Consider the following 20,463-nt stretch of genomic DNA (forward strand, 5'->3'; position numbering starts at 1 on the left):
AAGACGTTGACACCCTCCCTCCCCCGGCGTTCACATTGCTGAAAAGGACTTCCTTCATGCCAAATGGATGGCTGTATCAAGGCCCTCATTTCCAAATCGCAACAAATGAGCTATGTTTCTCTGCTCTGTTGCCACGGGTAACGCATCTTTTTCTCCTCATTGCTAATCTTGGCTGGTCTTTGAGATCTCTTCCATTTGGAAAGCCTGCCTGTCAGTGCAGCTCTGACACAGTTTCATGCTCCTGTCAGACATTCGACTGTGCTGCTAAGAAAACACAGAGGTGTCTTTATTTCTAATCTTTATTAGCAGAACAGGCTATAATTTATTAAATTACTGTAAATAGCAAGTCTACATGAGATGATGCCTATCTCGAGCACTCATTGGGTGTCAGGCACAAATTGTGTATTAGCTATAATTTAACACCAGAATCTGGAACAAACGTCCAGACTACTGTCTGTGTTTCCATTCACCATAAAATTGTGCAAATTGAAAGTGCAAAAATAAATTTGCATAATGGAAACACACCAATTTAGAAAAACCTTCATTAAAGGTTTTTTTTTTCTTAGGATGAGGTGTTTCTTCAGCCGTGTCGTAATACATGTATTTCGCAAAACTGCAGTGGAAACTCTTTTGAGTCACATGATCAACAACCGGATGTTACTACTGATGAAAACGTCAAACAAGACAACAGGAAGTAGTAGGAGGATGATGGTTTGTTGTTGGTTTTTTCAGACCAATGAGCAGCTGGCTCCAAAAGAGCTCAGTTCAAAAAAGCTCTGTGCCATCTCAGCGTGTTGAATCCACTTAAAATCGCCAACTACTATTTCCCAGAAAGCCGTGTTGAGTAAGACACAGAAGTCTCCTCTGATTGGCTGATGGATGATGAGCACTAGCGCCATGGCTGGATTATAAATATAATCTCATGTAACCGTTTACATCCGTCGCCGCCATGATTGTTAGACTTGTCTCGTAACATGTGCTTACTCTTATTCATGTGTGATTTTAGTTTAATTTCTTCTGGAATCGAAACACTGCAACTGGAAAATTGTGTTTATTCGACTTTAGCAGAATCGAGGCAAAGATTTACTCTCATTTGTAACAGAAATGAGTTCCTTCAAACCAAAGCTTAAAACCCACCTGCTTACAGCTGCTTTTGGTTAGTGGAGCATTGATCAACATGTTGGATGTGATTTTTGAAGATGGCGTTTGACAAAATGTAATGTTTATTGCTTGTTTCATAATCAGTGGCTGGATGATGTTTTTATGATTCAAAGCTACTTGAACTGCCTTGTTACTGAAATGTGCTTTACAGATAAACTTGACTTGACTAAACCAAACCTGGACATTAATAGGAACTATGAAAACCTACATAAACCAAATGGATTTCTGGCAGGGTTTATACACCAGTGAAGATGTTTTCTTTCTTGTATTATTTTGACATTGTCCTTGTCTTCTTTTTTGCAGGTGAATACACAGTGATGACGGCTCATTTCCACCTAAAGAGGAAGATTGGTTACTTTGTCATTCAAACGTACCTCCCCTGCATCATGACAGTCATCCTGTCCCAGGTGTCATTCTGGCTAAACAGAGAATCGGTCCCTGCTAGGACTGTGTTTGGTACGTGGAGTTGTTCTGCATCGACTTTTCTATTTTCCTGCCTTCCAGACCTTACTAGAATGTTCTCACCTCTAATTGGATGAAGGTAATTTAACACCAATGGCATGATGATTCTGTCTCAAAGCCATTACAGTTTACGGAAATTGGATATAAGAGACCAGCTGCTAATGGACTGAACAGAGAGCTCATGTTAGTTGGCTAAGACGGGTCAGAACTTTCGTCTATAGACATTGCGGCATGTTGTCATGGGCACAGGATCCCGCCCTCCAGCTCCCTGCTTGAGAGGAAAAAGCTGCTCGCTGATGATGACTTCCATTGGTTTCAGCTGTCAAGTCGCCAAAATAACGCACTAAATCTTAAATGTAGGCATGATACATAAAATAAAAAGAGACGCAATGCTTTGCTACTAATTTTGAACACTACAACAACTAGATAACGAGGTACGACATCCTAAAAGTCAAGAAAACGTTTTTAATTTAAAAATATTGAGGGAGGAAGTAGGTCAGTTACGCTAGCTTGACTTTGAAAATCTTAACGTGTGGATGTGCTGTGGAATTCAATGTGTTTCAGTTCAGTTAAAAATCAAAAAAGGCAACCACACACCGACTCTCTGACAGATCATCAGTAGAGCAGGAGATTAAATGAGCTAATTCACTCTCCCAGTGTTCAAATGGTCACTTATTAATAATTCCAAAATAGGCATCAAGCTTGAAAACATGATGCTCTGACAGACTGAATGTTCTGTTCTTTGTGTGGAAAATGTTTGTGTGGTTTTTGATGTTTAATCCTGATACACTAGTGCAGTGTTTTTCAACTAGTGTGCCGTGAGTGATCGTCAGGTGTGCCGTGGAAATTATCCAATTTCACCTAATTGGTCTAAAAAAATATTTTGAAAACAAATTAATTATCTGCAAATAATATGCCATTTTTGAGTGTCTGTGCTGTAGAAGTCACTAGCATATATAAGCATAGCTCATATATGCTATGTTTATATATCCTATGCTTATATATATATGCTACATATGATAGCTCATATATATATAAGCTATCTATAAGCTATCATATGTAGCATATATATAAGCTACATATATGTAGCTTATATGTAGCTACATATACACTATGTATATATATATGTAGCTATATGTAGCATATATATGATAGCATATGTAGCATATGTATATGCTACATATATGCTACATATGCTACATATATGTAGCATATATGTAGCATATATGTAGCATATATGTAGCATATATGTAGCATATATGCTACATATATGCATATATGCTACATATATACGCTATATGTAGCACATATAGCGTATATATGCATATGTAGCATATGTTGCAGATATAGCATATATATGCATATGTAGCATATGTAGCACATATACATATGTAGCATATACATATGCTACATATGCTACATGCTACATATGCTATATATGCATATGTAGCATATGTAGCACATATACATATGTAGCATATACATATGCTACATGCTACATATGCTACATATACATATGTAGCATATGTATATGCTACATATATGTAGCATATGTATATGCTACATATATGTAGCATATGTGTATGCTACATATATGTAGCATATGTGTATGCTACATATATGTAGCATATGTGTATGCTACATATATGCTACATATGCTACATATATGTAGCATATATATGATAGCATATATGTATATGCAACATATATGTAGCATATACATATGCTACATATATGTAGCATATACATATATATGATAGCATATATGTATATGCAACATATATGCAACATATATGCTACATATGCTGCATATATGCTATCATATGTAGCATATATATGCCATATATGCTATCATATGTAGCATATATATGCTACATATATGCTACATATACATATGCTATCATATGTAGCATATGTTACATATGCTGCATATATGCTACATATGCTATCATATGTAGCATATATATGCCATATATGCTACATATATGCTATCATATGTAGCATATATGTAGCATATATGTAGCATATGTAGCATATATATAAGCATAGCATGGATTTATAAGCTATGCTTATATGACGTATATATACAGTACAGACAAAAAGTTTGGACAGACTTTCCAATTGAATTCAATGAGAAGCAATTTGACCCCAACATATCCTGCAGGACCCCCACCCCAAGACTAAGCATTGACCACACTCTTTAAATGTCAATACAATGTTCCCCCTGACCAAAATCTACCCTTAAAACCTGAAATGTCCTGCAGGACCCACCCCAAATAATGAGGGTCGACCACCCCTCTTGAAAAGTTAATAAAATTCTCCCCCTTACCAAAATCTACCCACATTGTCCAATTGGACCCCAAATATCCTGCAGGACCCCCACCCCAACACTAAGCATTGACCACACTCTTTAAATGTCAATACAATGGTCCCCCTGACCAAAATCTACCCATAAAACCTGATATGTCCTGCAGGACCCACCCCAAATAATGAAGGTCGACCACCCCTCCTGAAAAATCAATAAAATTCTCCCTCTGTCAAAAATCTTCCCACTTTCTTCCCACATGTCCTGGAGGACCCTCCCTCAAACTCTGAGATCCTGCCTACATCTTTGCATTTTCAAATGAATTGATTAGAAGAGGCGGAAGAAAACCAGTGTTTCGGGGTTTAGTCGTAGACTTTGTGTCTGAGTCCTCAGGTTTCAGTCTGATATTTTGTGACTGAACTGGTGGAAGTTTACCTTTCTTTGAAAATGAGATCTCTGCTATTTTATTTCTCAACTCACTGATGTTGAGCTCTTGCATTTTAATTTTAGTGAGATATGTTGTTACCTCTGCCTCTAGTGCTTTTTTCTGCCTTCTAAGAGCTTTGATGGTGGTCTGACTCTCCTGAACTTGAAGCATTACATCTTCCGGCACATGGTCTAACTTAGACTTGAGACACTTCATCACATTCTGGAGATTCGCCTCCTCAAGCTTTAGATTTTCAATTTCTGTCACTTTCTCCTTCAGTTTTGTGGACAATCTGCGGTTCTCAGTGCGAAGCATTGTGAGTTTTCCCGTTTTCTTGTCCGTGTCTGGGAGAAGTATAATATCTCCATTCTCTTCATTTAGCCCCAGCCTTTGCACCTTGGAATACGTTTCTTTAACCATTTTGAATTTCTGCTCATTCGCATGGAGTCGCAGAACTTCCTTAGTTAGTTCTACGATCTTGCATTCCTGTTCACGAATGATGTCGGCCTGTATTCCAATTTTTCTGTTATTGCTGAGAAGTACTTCTGCAGCTCTTCTGTTTTTGGTCAGAGCGTCTTCTCTCTGCGTTCTCAGTTTCATGTAATCTTCCCGTGTACGCAGGAGGTCCTTCTCAAATTTGATCTTATTTTCCTTGCTGTTGTCTGTCGTGTCAACCAGCTTTATCTTGACCTGCTCCACCTGATGCTTAAAAAATTGAGTCTCTTGCTTGGACTTTTCCAGGAGTGTCTGGGTTTCAACAATCTCTTTCTCAAGATTTGCTGCAGAAGTTTTTAGTTTTTGATATTTTTTCTGTAGGTTTGCTTTTTCTGTTTGAGCACGTTCACATTTCTCCTGGAGGACTTGGTATTTCGACTCTTGTTTGGACATCTTCCTCTCAAAATCAATCAAAGACTTGTGAAGTGACGTAATTTCCTTTCGTAGGCTCAGATTTTCGTCATCTTTGTGTTTTAGTCGCTTCATTGAAGTTTCCTCATTCTGGCGATTTCTTTTTGCCTCCATTTCTGTCTCTTGTGCAACTTTGCGTTGTTTCTTAATCTCCTCCTTCTGAGCATCAATTATCTTTTCCTTTGCATCCAAGACAAGCTTAAAATTGTCAATTGTGTTCTCCTTAGTTTTCATTATATCAGACTGCATTTTAAGCTCAGCTTTCAGGCTCTCTGATTCATTTCTAGATGTGGTTGCTTTTAGCTGAGATGCATCTAGCTGTATTTTCAATCTTTGGTTGTCGTCTTTAAGCTCTTTCACCAGTTTCTCTGCATCAAGGGCTCGATCTCTGTACACTTTCAGTCCTGCCACTTTCTCAGACAAGTCGCGCCTCCGTGCAGTTTCAGCCATGAGAGAATGTGTCTTCTCTGCAAGAGCTTGTTCCATGTTTTTTAACTGACCTTCTAGTTCCTCAATCCTAGTTACACTTTCCAGAAATTTAGCGGAAATCCCTTTAAAGTTGTTGGAAAGTTTAAAATTTTTAACCTCCAGCAATTTAATTTCCTTCTTCAGCTGATATGTGTTCTGTTGTTGTTTCCGTAAATCTTTTTCAGCTTGTTGGACTCTCTCCTTGGACGGAGAGTTTTCTGTCTGGTTGTCCTCTGGCAGTGTGGATCGCCGTGTCGTGTCTCTGGCTCTTTCATCCCCATTTTTCATGAGGTTCTTTTGGGATTGAGGATCATCGTCAGTTAATCCATCCTCCATTGTCTGCCATTCTTGTATTGAACGTCTCATTTTCGTCTTGTTTTTGGATAGCAATCCTTTTACAAACGTATAATCACAGAAAGCAATCCTACCTTAGAACGCTTGGAGCTCAATGACTTTGACACAGACAGGGTCACTGACTATGTCAAAGTCATTGTCTATGACATCACTATGTCATGAGTGATGTCATGATCTTTGTCCCCATGACATCACTGTTCCTGCAGCAGTGCACTAGTGGATCTGTTGTCAGTCTGTTGCTATGGCAACGGGTCTCTGTAGCCAACAACAGAGAGCGAGAAAATGGGAGAATAGGAGTGGTTTTGAGTTATTCTTCAACGGGTTTTCTGCGCCATTTTCCCTTTGCACTAACTTAACAATACCGACACCTCCACGTTTCATTTTGTTGCCATTTTGTTCCACCACGGCTAAGTAAAAGCATCGTCTCTCCAGCGTTGGGCCCATGCGTGAAACTTTCTGGATTTAAACAATAACTTACAGCGTGTATAAAGATGGCAGACATTTACGCTGCAAAGAACCTGTAGAGAGACATGAAAATGATCACAGGTGGATCCTGAAACGTTCTGTTGTCTTGTTCCAGGCGTGACCACGGTCCTCACCATGACCACTCTGAGCATCAGCGCGAGGAACTCCCTGCCCAAGGTCGCCTACGCCACCGCCATGGACTGGTTCATCGCCGTCTGCTACGCCTTTGTGTTCTCCGCTCTGATCGAGTTCGCCACTGTCAATTACTTCACGAAGCGCGGCTGGGCCTGGGATGGGAAGAGTGTCGTGAGTGAGAAGGTAATGAAGGAGAAATCGCGTGTTCCGACAGCCTCCATTTTCAAAGAGAATTCATTAGCGCTGCACCGCAGCAGATTGTGGCTCCAGAGGCATTTCCTGGAGAGGAAGGGAAATAATGGCAATTTCTCATTTGATTCTCCGGGTTTGTTTTGTTTTTTTCAATTTGGCACATTGGTTACACTTCATTGGATTAGGACAATATGACTAAAGGATGTTCTGTTCATTTTCCGTTTTTGTGGAGATTGGACGGTAGAGCCAACTGCTGTTCCCCCCTTACTAATTTCTGGTGTTTCCTCCTTTTTCTCACACTTAACTGTTTCTGATCATCAACCAAATTTTTATTTCAACAGGAAGTACTATGAGAAAGACAAAAAGCAGCTACATGTCAGTGTCATTCATTAAAGCTGCTGTATTTAAAAGCCTTTTACATATTTATTAAAGCTGTAGGAGTTTGGTCTTAGTGCTGTCAATCATCTCCTGTAGGCGCTGCTAAATGTACTAGTAGCGGAGAAACAACTCATCAGCTATTGTCAGTGGTGGTCATGCTAACTAGCATTAGCATTCGGGGAGAAGCTGTAGCGTAGCAGAGAGAAAGGGGGAGTGTGAGCAGACAAGTGTAATTGACAGTGCTATCACCCTTTTCCTGGCTCTGATTGGTCATTTCTGACTAAGTGAAGTACAGTATTTTTGTAGTTTGCTCTGAAGCTTTAAAACTTACACTTTGTATGAAATCTTAAATATTTTTCATATATTTAAATGAGTATTAGCATCTTAAATCCTTAATTATGTCAAAATAGCAAAAATAAAATTAAAGGGCTTTTTCCTCTATAAATGATGTAACTGCATATCAAGAGGCTTGACATGTTGAAGAACCAAAGTGCTTTTTATTCTCCTCTTCTTGTAGAAAAAGTAAATGTAAGATTAGGTGTCAGCACCAAGTTGTTTTTGTCCGTAGCTGCTCACGCTCCCTTTTTTTTCTTCGCCATTTTTGAAAATTATAAAAATGAGTGTTCATACAAAATTCGCCGTTGACTGACCTCGTCCATCTTTGGCCTTTCAAAATGCTCTCCAGCCACCGAGGTACTCAGTTTGCAGTCAGTGGAAATTCGTGATGAAAAGCGAGGCTTGGTGAAACTGATCCCCCTCTGTCTGTCAGCAGAAGAAAGAGAGGGCTTCTGTGATGAAGAAGAACAACGCCTACGCCGTAGCGGTGGCCAACTACGCGCCGAACGTCGGCAAGGACTCCGGCACGCTCCCGACCATCGCCAAAGGCGGCGCCGTGGATCCCGGCAAGGCCAGAGCGGACGGCAAGGCCCCGGAAGCCAAGAAGACGTTCAACAGCGTCAGCAGGATTGACAGGCTGTCGCGGATTATGTTCCCGGTTCTCTTCGGCGGCTTCAACCTCGTCTACTGGGCCACCTACCTAAACAGAGAACCAGTTATAAAGGATATGGTCCCGTCCAACTAGGGACGGGTTCCGGCCTGTGGAAGAGTCGAACCAAATACCTCCAGCCACTATGGTACACATACTTTTTGCAGTCCCGGATTGCAGTGTGATCCTCTTTCTCCGCCCGTTTTCTACACCGTCTGCAGCACTTTTGAAGAATCCCGGCTTTTGTAAATGTGTACGTATATTTATATATTTTAGGCTTCATTGTGATACATTGTGTGGTTACTTTGAATCAAGTATTTCCTGAAAAGTTATGTCTACGGAAATCTTCACGTGGCCACTGTACATACAAACCAAATGGAGAAAAGACCCTGGACATTCACACATGCATTTTATTTACTAATACATGAAGTGTGTTCACCTATAAAAGGTAAAATCACAGTATTGTTTTTTTATTTGAGTGGAAGGAACTGAAAATAATGTTTTTGGTTCCAGCCATGATTATTTGAACAACATCTTTTTTTTTTTTTTAAGTAGATAACTCACATTTGTATAATACTGTTCCTGTTTTAAACTTATATTATAGTCTGGGACAGAAGACAGTTGAAGCAATCTTAAAAGAGAAAAGGTTGAAAAAAGGAATCAGTCACGTATCAGAAACAATGGCTGTGTTTTTCCAGCGTTTTACGTGCCAGATTTGATTTCAGTGCAGTACTTTTAAAGAAAAACCAGGAGAAATTAGGGGGACTCCAGCATGAAATTCAAAGTATGAAGTGAAAGTATGAGCACTAGGAAGCACTCTTTTGACTGACTGTTTAGCATTAGCATCAGCCTTAGCATTCAGCTGTGGTCATGTTTAAGAGAACGGCTTTATGTCTTTTGCATCCCTTCCTTCTTCCATGTCAACAAATCATTTCCAGCCTGTCGGTTTTCAGCATATTCCATAATTTTGTACTTTGACATTTTTGATTCTGAGCTGACTCTTCTGAATATGAACTGGTGTCACGTGCCATGAGATGTTTTGTATTGACCAGACTGTAATTCACCCGTGGCTGCTGGACATTTTGGAACTGCATTGACAACCTACCATTCAAAGTAATATTCAATAATCTGTAAAATGGTTGTGGTTAACAATGTCTATCAGCTGGAGGTCGGACTGGAATCAGAACAAAAACAAATGCGAAAATAGTTTAAAACAAGTTTTTAGATAATAATATGCAACTGCATTAAGTCATACATGATTTGAGTGCTTTCTGACAATTTATCTCCATAATTCTGAAATCACGTGCTATTGTTTAACCCTCCTGTTACCCTGTCATTACAACAGATGAGATTTATTTTATGTTTTGCAGTTCAAATATTATGGTTGAGCCAAAATCTCCCATATGTTTAGCTGTTATTGTTTTTACACCAGAGTTTGTATCACACCCCATCGCCTATTATTGCATTTATCCCAGTTGGATTCTGTTGACTCTGGTAAAAAAAACAAAAAAACTAACAGAAATGACCCATGACCTAACCAAAATAACTTAAAGAAATCTCCATAGTGATGGATATTTATATGGGTCTCCTATGGCAACTACAAGTTGATATACGGTCGATATGATCCATCCCACATTACACAACAGCTTTTCACTCCACTTTTTCACTGCTGTTTTAAATGGTTGAGTGCATTATTTCTCTGCCACCACTTTGTTTTATTGTTTATCTCTTTTTTTTCCCCCTTGTTTTTGTTTGGGGTCATTTTACGTCTCAATGATTTTTTTATTTTAAAGCTGTTTTATACCAATTTTCCAACAAATCTGTTATCCCTTGAGGAGATTTTGCTCCAGGTTTAAACGAATTGTCAGCAAAAAGGGAAAAAAAAATCCCAGTGGGAGGTTGCTCGAAGTTGTATAGCCAAAACAAAGAACAGAATAAAATCAATAAATTTAGGGCGAAATTTGACATGTTCAGGAAAATGTGCAGATAACTTCTAAGATTGTAGTCTTTTTGTTATTATTAATCTTCATTATTTGAATAACTTCAAAGCAAATGAAGCAAATCGATGGAACGTCGATACAAAATGGAAGAGGGTGGCTACTTTAAAAAGAAGAAAGTGTATGAATTTGTAAAAAAAAAAATAAAAAAAAAAAAAAAAGGGACGACCAGAACGTCTTTCATACTCAATTTAGACACAATGTCATCAAAATCACAAAGTCATCTACATCACTGTCTCTTTTTAGTGTAAATGATGTAGGTTTAGTTAAAATGGTGAGATGGAAAAATGCCTTGAAAAAAAGGTTTAGCTGAGACGATGTTTTGTTTCCGTTTACAGTCAGACGAGTCGCCCCCTGCTGGCCAGCTGAAACCTTACAGTGACTTACAGAGAGGTCATGGTGAAATATTTTTTCAGTTCGGTTGTCAGTCACTGAAAAAAGTTTTAAAAAAAATTGTGGATTTGAGATGACTGATTGCTTTTGAATTAAGCAAAGGAAAACAATTTGCATGAAAAAGAAACGAAAGGAGGAACTGGAGGTAGAAAAGAAAAGTGTACTGGATGCAACTGAAGGACCAGAAATGTAGAGGAAAGTGTGTGTGTGTTGTTTTTATGTTAACTTTTGAAATGTAACAATTGTGTTCTCCATAAGCGATGTTGAGATTTGTTGTGGTGGGAGAGACATTTGCTCGACGTCGTTGCTTCAATCAAGATGTCTTCCTCTGATATGTTCACTGTTTCCACCACATTTCAACGTCGACTCGCCAAAGACAAATCAGAAAATCCTTAGACATCTGAGAGCGATACCGCAAATATCCAAACATATAGACCCAATTTTAACTCTGGTAAAAAAAAAAAAAAAAAAAAGAAAAAAGGTCAGATATCTCTTGTTGTTTTGTTTTTCTTTCACATCCAGCTAATCGTTTGTGCTTCTGGCCTGAAGTGAAAGGACGCCGTCAAGCTTTAGAGGAAAATCAGAAGGTACACGCGGTTGTCATGTAATTTATTTCCATTAGCATCAAAACAGAACAGGCGCTACCAGTTGTTCTGCTTCACAAACATCTGGCAATGTTTAATATTTAACTTAATATTAACTGAATATTAAGTTAAATCCATGTCTGTGTCCATTCACTTTTTAAGGATTAAATTATTCTCCATGAATTACAGAAATGTATGATATAGAACATTTGTTGATGATTTTTGTCTGTCATTTTAAATCATTCAACCATATATATTCTCATAAAGTGCTATGATTTTACTTTACAGCTTAACATATTTAATTTTGCCCTATTCTTTTACTTATTTGAACAGACTTTGCATGCAGATTAATTTCACATATCAGGACATACAGCTCGACCTTTTCACTGGCATCCAGGCAGAAACTTCAAACATTCCAGGTAAAGACGATTCTTCAGAAGATGGGGGACTGATTTGGTGCACAGTTGTTTTTAATAAAACATTCTTCCAGCTCTTCCTATTTTTGTGATGCTTTCGCTGACGTTGGCACTGCAACAACCACACGGAGGCAAACAGCGGCTGTAGATTAGACTCCCGCTATATTTGAAGTCCTTGCTTCTTGGGTTCTTATAGAGATTTATCGATAAAACAAGTCGATATTTCTGGTTCAGTGATATCATAATGAAATGGTTTTAAAAAAACAATAAGTGAATAAATAATTTTGGGTTGTTCTGACTATTCATCTAACCTAATTTTTTTCATTTTGATAGCAGCATTTCGGCCTTGTCTCTCTGGGATATGAGCCGAGCAGCTCCTCTTGTTCCTCTGCGGGAGTCGATCCTGCCAACCAGCGCTGCCATGCTGCCAACAACCATTATTATTTAGCCAGAAAGCCCCGGTGGCACTGAGTTGTGAATGCGGGGCTCGTTTCCTGACCTCCTTCTCGAGCCTGGCCTCCTCCTCAGTCCACGGCTGACCCCGCTTGTCTGCCCAGAGATTGTGCCCTGACAGAAATCTCTGCTGATGGACGGGAAGTATCCCGCCGGTCGCACAGCGCTGCGTGGCTGCTTACAGAAATGCCTCAGAAATCCACATAATTGACGGCCTTGCGGGGGTTTTAGGAAATGTCCGATCGCAGCATTCAAGCGAAAAGAGTCCTTTTGATACATTTGAAGAGCATTCTGATGGAAACTTTCATTTCTAACACTCTAATATAGCTATTTCTGGTTCATTTTTAAAACACTTATTGCTACATGATTCACTCCCCTTAAGCTTTTCAACATTTTGTCACGCTACAATAACTCATTTGATTTATTTGTTGTTTTTAGGCATGGACATTTTGTGCTAAATCCACACAACGTAGGACTGAAACGATTAATCGTGACGAATGGATTATTCAAATAATCAGCAACTAATCTAGTAAATGATTATAATAATCATAATAATAAATAATAATAAAAATCACCAGCTCTACACTGTTTGGTTTATTATTTGCTACCAGATGTTGTTCAGAAACATTTCCAAGCATCATTTTATGTGTGGGGCACAGTGAAAATAAATTAATACGTAAATATATAAATAAAAAAATTTGTTAATTAAATGTTTTCTAGAGGGTTGCTCTATTATCTCACAAAGGAAAATATGCATTCTCTAGAACAATGCTTCTAGACTTTAATTGTAAAGAAGAAATAATAAAAAACATGACAAGCCGCATGTAGGGCTAATAGATGCTTATTATTTTTGCTCGAAGAAGAAAAGCAATAATCTATTCACGGCAGCTTCGTTGTCATAGCAACTGATGTCAATTTCTATCCCACCTCTGACGGGCTGAGTAGGCGGGACTAACTGTTGTCAGACGTGTTGAAAGCTAATAAATGCGTCGTGCAACTACAAATAGGCTCCCTTACACAAAGTGAGGCGTTGTCATTTCCCGGTGATGCAGTTCATTCCTTTACCTGCTTTCCGCCAAAATAAACACATCAACGAGAAACTCAATGAAATTGTGTTTCATTTAGAAAAGAAACACAATATCACTTATACAAATATTAAAAGGATGGTGGTGTCGAGAGAGCGTCGAGTGAAATAATAATAATAAAGAACAACAACAATCATACAGCTGAACGAAGCAGTTTTTTCTAGATACCCCCAAAATGTTTCTAATTTCTTTATCGATAATAAAATTGCCTACAATTGTGCTTATTTAATCTGATTTTCAGCATTTGAAGAAACTAAGTTACTCATTTCAAGTGAAATGGTTCAAATTAACATTTTTCCCAAGTTCTGGTTCGAATGAAATACATTTCCCATAATTCTTTGCCGCTGACCTGTAACCCAAAATGTCAGCACCCTGAAAGCTCATGCAAGGACTGCTGTTGTTTATAGCGTAGCTGTATTATTATGGGTGTTATTAATTTGAAGCAGACCGCTCACTAAGGTCTCACTTAGTTGCTTCTGTTATGTTAGCATGTTGCTAACCTTGCTAATGCTGCGCAGGTAGCCTTTGGGGGGCTTGTTAGCATTTATCCTGCCCTGATAATAATAATAATGATAATGTTGTGAGGTTTCTTGGAAAATATGACGTATTTTCTAGTCAAGCAGCTCTGCGACTTTTCTCTGTTAAGACGGGTTTTACCGTTTAAAGTGTGTAGGAGGAAAATGCCGAGCTACAACATTTGCTACAGGGTGCTGAGACACCGCTGGATGAAAAGTCTGCCTGTATTCAGCAGCTTCAGGAGCTTAAGCACACAGCCAGCCAAGGTAACAAACCCACCTCAGTCAGTTAAGGCAACCGTGGATGGATTACTGCTAGTAAATATGAGATGTTTAATACGTTCCCTTTACAGTTAACAGAGTAAGTCGTTCTTTGTTGTTCCTAAGGATGTTGTCGACCTGTCCAAGTTCCCTGTGGACAAAATCAGAAATTTCTGCATCATTGCCCATATCGACCATGGAAAAAGCACCTTGGCTGACAGGTTGCTGGAAATGACAGGTAGAAAACTCCACAGAGTCTCACATCTCTGTAAAAAACTGTATCAAACACCTGGAATGTGGACCTTTTGTTTTGCTGAATATTACATTTCTGTGTAAAACTTCGATTTCTCCAAATCAAACCAAATCTTTTCAGTCCGAGACATTTGCTGTCACATCTGGCGTACCCCAGGGCTCTGTTCTTGGTCCTGTTTTTGTTCATAGATCATTATCATCATTGTCCTCTGCCACTTTGTCGACGTGTTTGGAAATGTGACATAGGCATGTGTGTATGTTGTGCTCGAATTGTCTCTTACTGTTGATACGGTTTGAAAACAGGCGCCATCGCAAAGACGGAGAAGAACAAGCAGGTTCTGGACAAGCTTCAAGTGGAGCGGGAGCGAGGGATCACCGTGAAGGCCCAGACGGCCTCGTTGTTCTACAGCCACGACGGACAGGAGTATCTCCTGAACCTCATCGACACGCCGGTAGAGTCCCACTTCTTCACAGTTCAAAATGTGTTTCCAACCCAAGCACCAAATGTTTGTAGTAATGTGACTAAATATAAAAGATGTCTTGCAGGGTTTCCCCCAGGAACATCTGCTAAGTCCGGTGGTTGGGCGCTATGGCGGTCATTCATCCAGCAACCCGTCGTGTTTTTGAGTTAAAATTTTTTTAAAGTTGACAGAAAATTTGAAAATATCACTTGATAATTATGTGTTATTGAAATATTAAGACCTGAACACCAACAATAAAGTCTTGAAAAATGCAAACATTTGAAAGAGACTTAAATGAATAAGCAATGCTAAGCCTGGTGGGGGCACAAGTAAAGGCTGGTGGCCCACCAGGCTTTACTGTCTTTACTTGGGGAAAAACAGTTTTCACTGGTTTTACTTGGGGAAACCCTGTTTCATCTTAAGAATTCGTTTTGAATGCAGGGTTGCTTTCTCTGCAGGGCCATGTGGACTTCAGCTACGAAGTGTCCCGTTCACTTTCCGCTTGCCAAGGCGTCCTGTTGATTATTGACGCCAATCAAGTAATAAATATATATTTATTGACTTTCCAATGATTTATTTTCCTGTGTGATGTGAGGTTTCTCATCTGTTGTTGTCTCTTAAAGGGCATTCAGGCCCAAACCGTCGCCAACTTCTACCTGGCCTTCGAAGCCCAGCTGGCTATCATACCTGTGATTAACAAGGTACTTTCAGACCTTCCCATTGGGAGTTGCCTGCACAAAGAAAGGTGACTGTGTTCCGTCTCCTCAGATTGATTTGAAAAACGCCAACCCGGAGCAAGTGGAGTCGCAGATCGAGAAGGTGTTTGATATCCCACGCGAGGAGTGCATCAGGGTAAAAGATGGCGCCAACCGTTTCCCCGTACTTTTCACCGCGCACGCCTCACAAACGTCTCCTCCTGTGCCTCAGATTTCAGCCAAGCTGGGAACAAATGTGGAGGCGGTTCTTCAGGCAGTCGTCGAAAGGATCCCGCAGTAAGATTGGCGAGTTGGTTCTCTCCGTCTCTCGCGTGAAGTCTCGCTTTGTCTCGGTTTGCTCACGCTCTCATCCCCCCCCCTCAGTCCTGGAGGGAGCGTCGACGACCCGTTCAAAGCTCTGGTGTTTGACTCCAATTTCGACCACTACAGAGGAGTGGTGGCCAACATCGCCGTGATTGGAGGTCGGGTGAAGAAGGGCGACAAGATTGTGTCGGCGCATCTGAGTAAAACCTACGAAGTCAATGAGCTGGGCCTGCTGCGGCCAGAGGAGCACGCTACACAGAAACTGTACACAGACGGCGTTTATCGTTACCTACTGGTCTTTAGTTTACATTTTCTTCTTTGCCAGTCAAACTTTTTACAGCCTGGAAAATAAAAATCCAGGTCAAGAACATAGAAAAGTGCTGAACCTTCAGAACATATAGTTATAACTTTATTTTGCTGTCGTTTTAGTATTTCTTGAGTTTTAAAAAAAAACTTTAAATTGTTTTTTTGGCCCCTCCCATCAATTTTGATTGAGAATTTTGGCCAACGTGATAAAACGTTTTATCCAAACGTTGCGTTAGCGTCTCGTGCTAATACCAATATGGCCGTTCTCTAGCTTTGCAGGCCAGGTGGGTTACATCATTGCCGGGATGAAGGACGTGAAGGAGGCCCAGATTGGCGACACTCTTTACCGCCATGAGCATCCGGTCCAAGCTCTTCCCGGCTTCAAGCCGGCCAAAGCCATGGTGTTCGCCGGTAAGACTCTCCCTGATTTCCGCTTTTAAAAAGTAAACTCGGATTCAAGCTGGAGGTGGGGAACCGTCTAAAAGTTGTTCTGCTCTTGGCCACATAGTCAAGTTCTGTTTACATAAGGCTTTGAGTGAGGAGTCCAATATGGCTGCTAATGTGCTCCCTCTGTGGTTTCCTGCTCCTTAGGCATGTACCCAGTGGACCAATCAGAGTACCCGGCCCTGCGGAGCGCCGTTGAGAGGCTGACCCTGAATGACTCCAGTGTCACAGTGCAGAGAGACAGCAGTCTGGCCCTGGGAGCAGGCTGGAGGTCAGAACCAGCACTTTTAAATTAGAGGAAAAATGGACTTCTGGGTCGTCCGATCTGTGCCACATCCACACATGGAACTAATTCAGATACACATCCTATGTGTCAGCAGTCTGAACGGTCACCTCGCACTTTACCCAACTTTTATATTTTTTGACGTGAGACGTGCGTCATAATTCTACACCAGAAAAAGCCAGGTGCCTTAGATCAGGACGTAAACAACGGCAGAAAACTATGATTATGAACGTATGAATGAAACCTGTTCTACAGGCATTGCAAAATGAATTATTAGTTGCCAATCTGCAGGCGGTAAAAATAAGTAAGTCTTCACACTCAGGATTTTCAGACATTCATGTGTAGCTATAACTACAACTGACTGGTTCCAGCTGCTTCAAGATTAGCGTTAAACGTCAAGTTGGAGGACATTTTGGAACTTTTTACTCAGTCTTTTTCCATTAAAACTGTCCGAGTGTTAATTTTACATTTACCACTCGGTAGATTTATGCATTTTAATATCTAAAGAACACATTAGAGAGACGAGCATTTAATAGACTAGCGATAATTTGTCAGTTAATCAGATTAAAATTAGTTACAATTATCAATTAACTGATGACGTCCTTCTTTTAGTGGTGTAGTTCGGCCGCCTACAGGCAGATGGCGCCGCTGGTCATTCTTAAGTGGCGTGAAGAAAGATGGCGGCTGCACCAGAACGAGAAAGAGACGCGGTGCAGACAGAGTTTGGTTTGGGATGCAAAATGTACTCTATGCGGTTCTGTTTAGAAATATGAACACTCGAAAGGGTCCTCATGTTATCACCTTAATGTCTCTCATTCAGCTGTTTATGTGCTACGAAGGCGAGGATGTGTTGACAAAAAGGGCATAACAAATAGAATTGTAACATGATGGTTGGTGGAGAGGAACATGATGACAATAAGAGGCTGAATTTGAAAGCAGTCGTGAGTTAAAGCAAATGCTGAAAAGACTAGCCCTTTATGCTAATAAAAGACGGTAATTAGGACTGCTTGAAATTCAGTTTTTTTTATAAAATATAATTTTCCTCCAGTTCAGTTGTTTTTCTTGTCATTCCCATTTGATTGGCAATTCAAGACCTCGTTTATTTTTCTGAAGTAACCCTGAAAGCTTTGCGTTCTTCTCACCACTTTCATCTCTTGCTCCCACAGCTTTGACTACGAGAACGCAGATTACCAGGCTGCTGATTTGATAAAGATGGACATCCTACTGAACGGCCGGCCGGTGGAGGAACTCACCACCATCGTACACAAGTGCAGTCAAGTCTTTATTGTGTTGAAATATTCTGGGGATGGTTGTATTTGTTACTATTGCGCTACTTTGTAGCACTTTCATACTTTCTCGTTTGGTTTTTGATTAAATTGGTTTCTGTGGAGTTTGAATAATATGACAGTCATTCTAATCCCATAGTTCCATCGCTATGTGTTCTGTACAAAATTAAACTTTACTAATCTTTTAGTGGGCGAACTTGCATTATTCCATTATCAATATATATTACTTGAAACTGGTCTCCATAACAACATCGTTCAAGAAATTAAAAATTTCATTGTTCAAGATGAACAATGTTGTTAAGAAATTCACAAGAAATTGTTCATTTCTTGAACAATTTATCATTCAGCAAAATGTATTTTTATGGCATATTTAAGTACAATTAGGGCTTTTTTTTATTTTTTATTTTATATTTGTATCTTCTGACTGGGTTTTTCTGACAGGGAGCGTGCGTACAGTATGGGGAAAGCCATGTGTGAGCGCCTGAAAGAATCCATTCCCAGGCAGATGTTTGAGATCGCCATACAGGCAGCCATTGGAAGTAAAGTCATAGCAAGAGAAACGTAAGTAGCACAGCTCCTCCGTTTGCCTGCAAAATTCTGGACATAGAACAACAATCAATAAATAGTGCTTTGGAGTAAACGTGGTGCTGTGTTCCTCTTTCAGAGTAAAAGCGTTCAGGAAAAATGTTCTTGCGAAATGTGTAAGTAGAAGGGTCTCTGTCGTCTTGTGTGATAACTTGTCGCAAGTCGTTATAATCCTCATTCGTCTTTTGCAGTACGGAGGCGACATAACGCGGAAGATGAAGCTGCTGAAGAGGCAAGCCGAGGGTAAAAAGAAGATGCGGCGCATCGGCAACGTTGACGTTCCAAAAGACGCCTTCATTAGTGTTCTGAAGAGGAAAGAAAAATAAAACATAATTTTAATACGTTATTTATGGATTTGCTGCAACTGTAATCAAAAAATAAAGGAATTACAATTTTTTTTTTTTTTACTTTGGTAATCTCTTCTAGTTTTTAATATATTTTTTTTCCTTTCTGATGCTTTGTTTACATTCTCTAATCAAAAATGGACACAGTACCAGAAATAAAATACAAAATAAGACATTTTTCTCAATCATGTTGGGATTTCAATACACATTTAGAGGATACAAAGTGATGCAATTTCATTATTGGCATTATTAAAAACAAAAAAAGTGAACAACATAAGTCAGTGCTTGTTAAAACATGGAAGTGTTCAGGAAAAATGTGCTAGTCTACAGCTGTGGACGTCCACAATTTGGGGTGGAGAAACAACTATAGGTCTTCCAGTCTGTAATTCTGGCCTTTGTGTAGGAGCAAGATGAAATGTTAAGAAAAAAAAATGGTATTAAGAAGGCGGGTTTTATGTTGTGTTTACACTCCACAACTTTAGCTGTTACTAAAATTCCATAAAATATAAAATCAAGGTATGTTAACACATGTTAACACTGAAGGGAACCAGAAATAAATGTTAACTATTAAGGGAGGAATCTGGATCTAATTTTTATGATGTGTATTAATTTGATATTCACCACTATTTACTTTTTGCGAAAATAAAATAGGAATGGACGTTAATCGAGCATTAATCAATGCCCAACCCAGGGGAATGGTGTAAACGGAGCTGTCTTGCAGAGACTAAATTCTCCCAGCAGATGGCAGCAGAGGCTCAAACATGAACAAACGGGTAGTCTAGTCACGTAATCAATATTTTAATGTATTTCTTTTTCTAAAGTTAAGCCTTAGATATTCTTTATTCGTTCTCCTCTAAGAGCAGAACTAAAACTTTAATATTGTAAGTTTATTTATTTTATTTTTTTAATTTGCAATTTCATCATCGTAAAACCTTAGATCTGTGGTGCCCAATGCAAATCCTCAACAGTCAGCGTTCTGTTACTTTTACAGTTTCTCCACCTCTGATGCTGGATTGAAACAGTTGAACCCCTTCTTCGGGTTGTCACAGTTTTGCAGAGAGTCCATGTTTAAATCAGGTTCATTGAACCGGGAAGGCATAAAATAAGCAAAACGCCACAACTGGAATGGCCACTCCTTTGAACAATGAATAGACATTCAAAGTAAGGTATAGTTTTTTTAGCTTTCCTTACTTTTCCCCCTCAGAATTCTGAAATTAAGATCATTCTTTGACTTCCTCTGCCACGTAAAAGGTCACTTAAATCTGATATGTACCTCCAGGAAGTTAGTTCTCCTGCTGAGATCAAATTCAGTTATAAAATAAAAGTCAGAAACTTCTGAGGTTAAAGTCAGAATTTTGAGGGTAGAAAAATCCAAATTATGAGACTGAAGTATGAATATTCTCAGATTAAAATCAGAACAATCTGAAATTAAATCCTGAGATAAAAGTCAGAAAATTCTGAGATAAATTATGACATAAAAAATTTATTTATTTCATTTTTTTGAATTTATTTATTTATTTTTGACAATGACTCTAATCACT

The 20,463-nt window shown here is 39.3% G+C and overlaps 2 protein-coding genes across 6 annotated transcripts in view; both read left to right on the forward strand.

Annotated features, from left to right (window-relative positions):
• Window positions 1-12,607, forward strand: part of LOC122837220 (gamma-aminobutyric acid receptor subunit alpha-2-like) — a 37,380-nt gene extending 24,773 nt beyond the window's left edge. For 2 of the 5 annotated variants that reach the window (XM_044127414.1, XM_044127413.1), the window contains exons 8-10: window positions 1,465-1,617; window positions 6,664-6,866; window positions 8,023-8,874. In XM_044127414.1, coding sequence (XP_043983349.1) covers window positions 1,465-1,617; window positions 6,664-6,866; window positions 8,023-8,334 — 668 coding nt within the window. In that variant the 3' untranslated portion in view covers window positions 8,335-8,874. Of the gene's footprint in view, window positions 1-1,464; window positions 1,618-6,663; window positions 6,867-8,022; window positions 8,875-11,150 lie in introns of those variants that run through there. The other 3 variants (XR_006371734.1, XR_006371733.1, XM_044127415.1) reach the window with 3 other exon arrangements.
• An 896-nt stretch (window positions 12,608-13,503) lies between these two features.
• guf1 (GTP binding elongation factor GUF1) lies at window positions 13,504-18,974 on the forward strand. The gene is made up of 15 exons (XM_044127786.1): window positions 13,504-13,948; window positions 14,069-14,180; window positions 14,498-14,646; window positions 15,114-15,194; window positions 15,279-15,356; window positions 15,424-15,507; window positions 15,583-15,647; window positions 15,735-15,938; window positions 16,252-16,391; window positions 16,572-16,705; window positions 17,320-17,417; window positions 17,874-17,975; window positions 18,435-18,554; window positions 18,658-18,694; window positions 18,770-18,974. The coding sequence occupies exons 1-15, from the start codon at window positions 13,766-13,768 to the stop codon at window positions 18,902-18,904; spliced, it is 1,722 nt and encodes a 573-aa protein (XP_043983721.1). The 5' UTR covers window positions 13,504-13,765; the 3' UTR covers window positions 18,905-18,974.
• The last annotated feature ends 1,489 nt before the right edge of the window (window positions 18,975-20,463 follow it).

This window comes from Gambusia affinis, linkage group LG09 (assembly GCF_019740435.1).
Source record: "Gambusia affinis linkage group LG09, SWU_Gaff_1.0, whole genome shotgun sequence".
In the NCBI taxonomy this organism is placed as follows: domain Eukaryota; kingdom Metazoa; phylum Chordata; class Actinopteri; order Cyprinodontiformes; family Poeciliidae; genus Gambusia; species Gambusia affinis.

What these genes read in the sequence shown, in the direction of transcription:
- guf1 (XM_044127786.1), top strand. Translation starts at nt 13,766, where the DNA reads ATGACGTATTTTCTAGTCAAGCAGCTCTGCGACTTTTCTCTGTTAAGA. An exon ending in GTCGTCGAAAGGATCCCGCA is followed by an intron (nt 15,648 to 15,734) that starts GTAAGATTGGCG and finishes CCCCCCCCTCAG; the next exon opens with TCCTGGAGGGAGCGTCGACG. An exon ending in CTCACCACCATCGTACACAA is followed by an intron (nt 17,976 to 18,434) that starts GTGCAGTCAAGT and finishes TTTTTCTGACAG; the next exon opens with GGAGCGTGCGTACAGTATGG.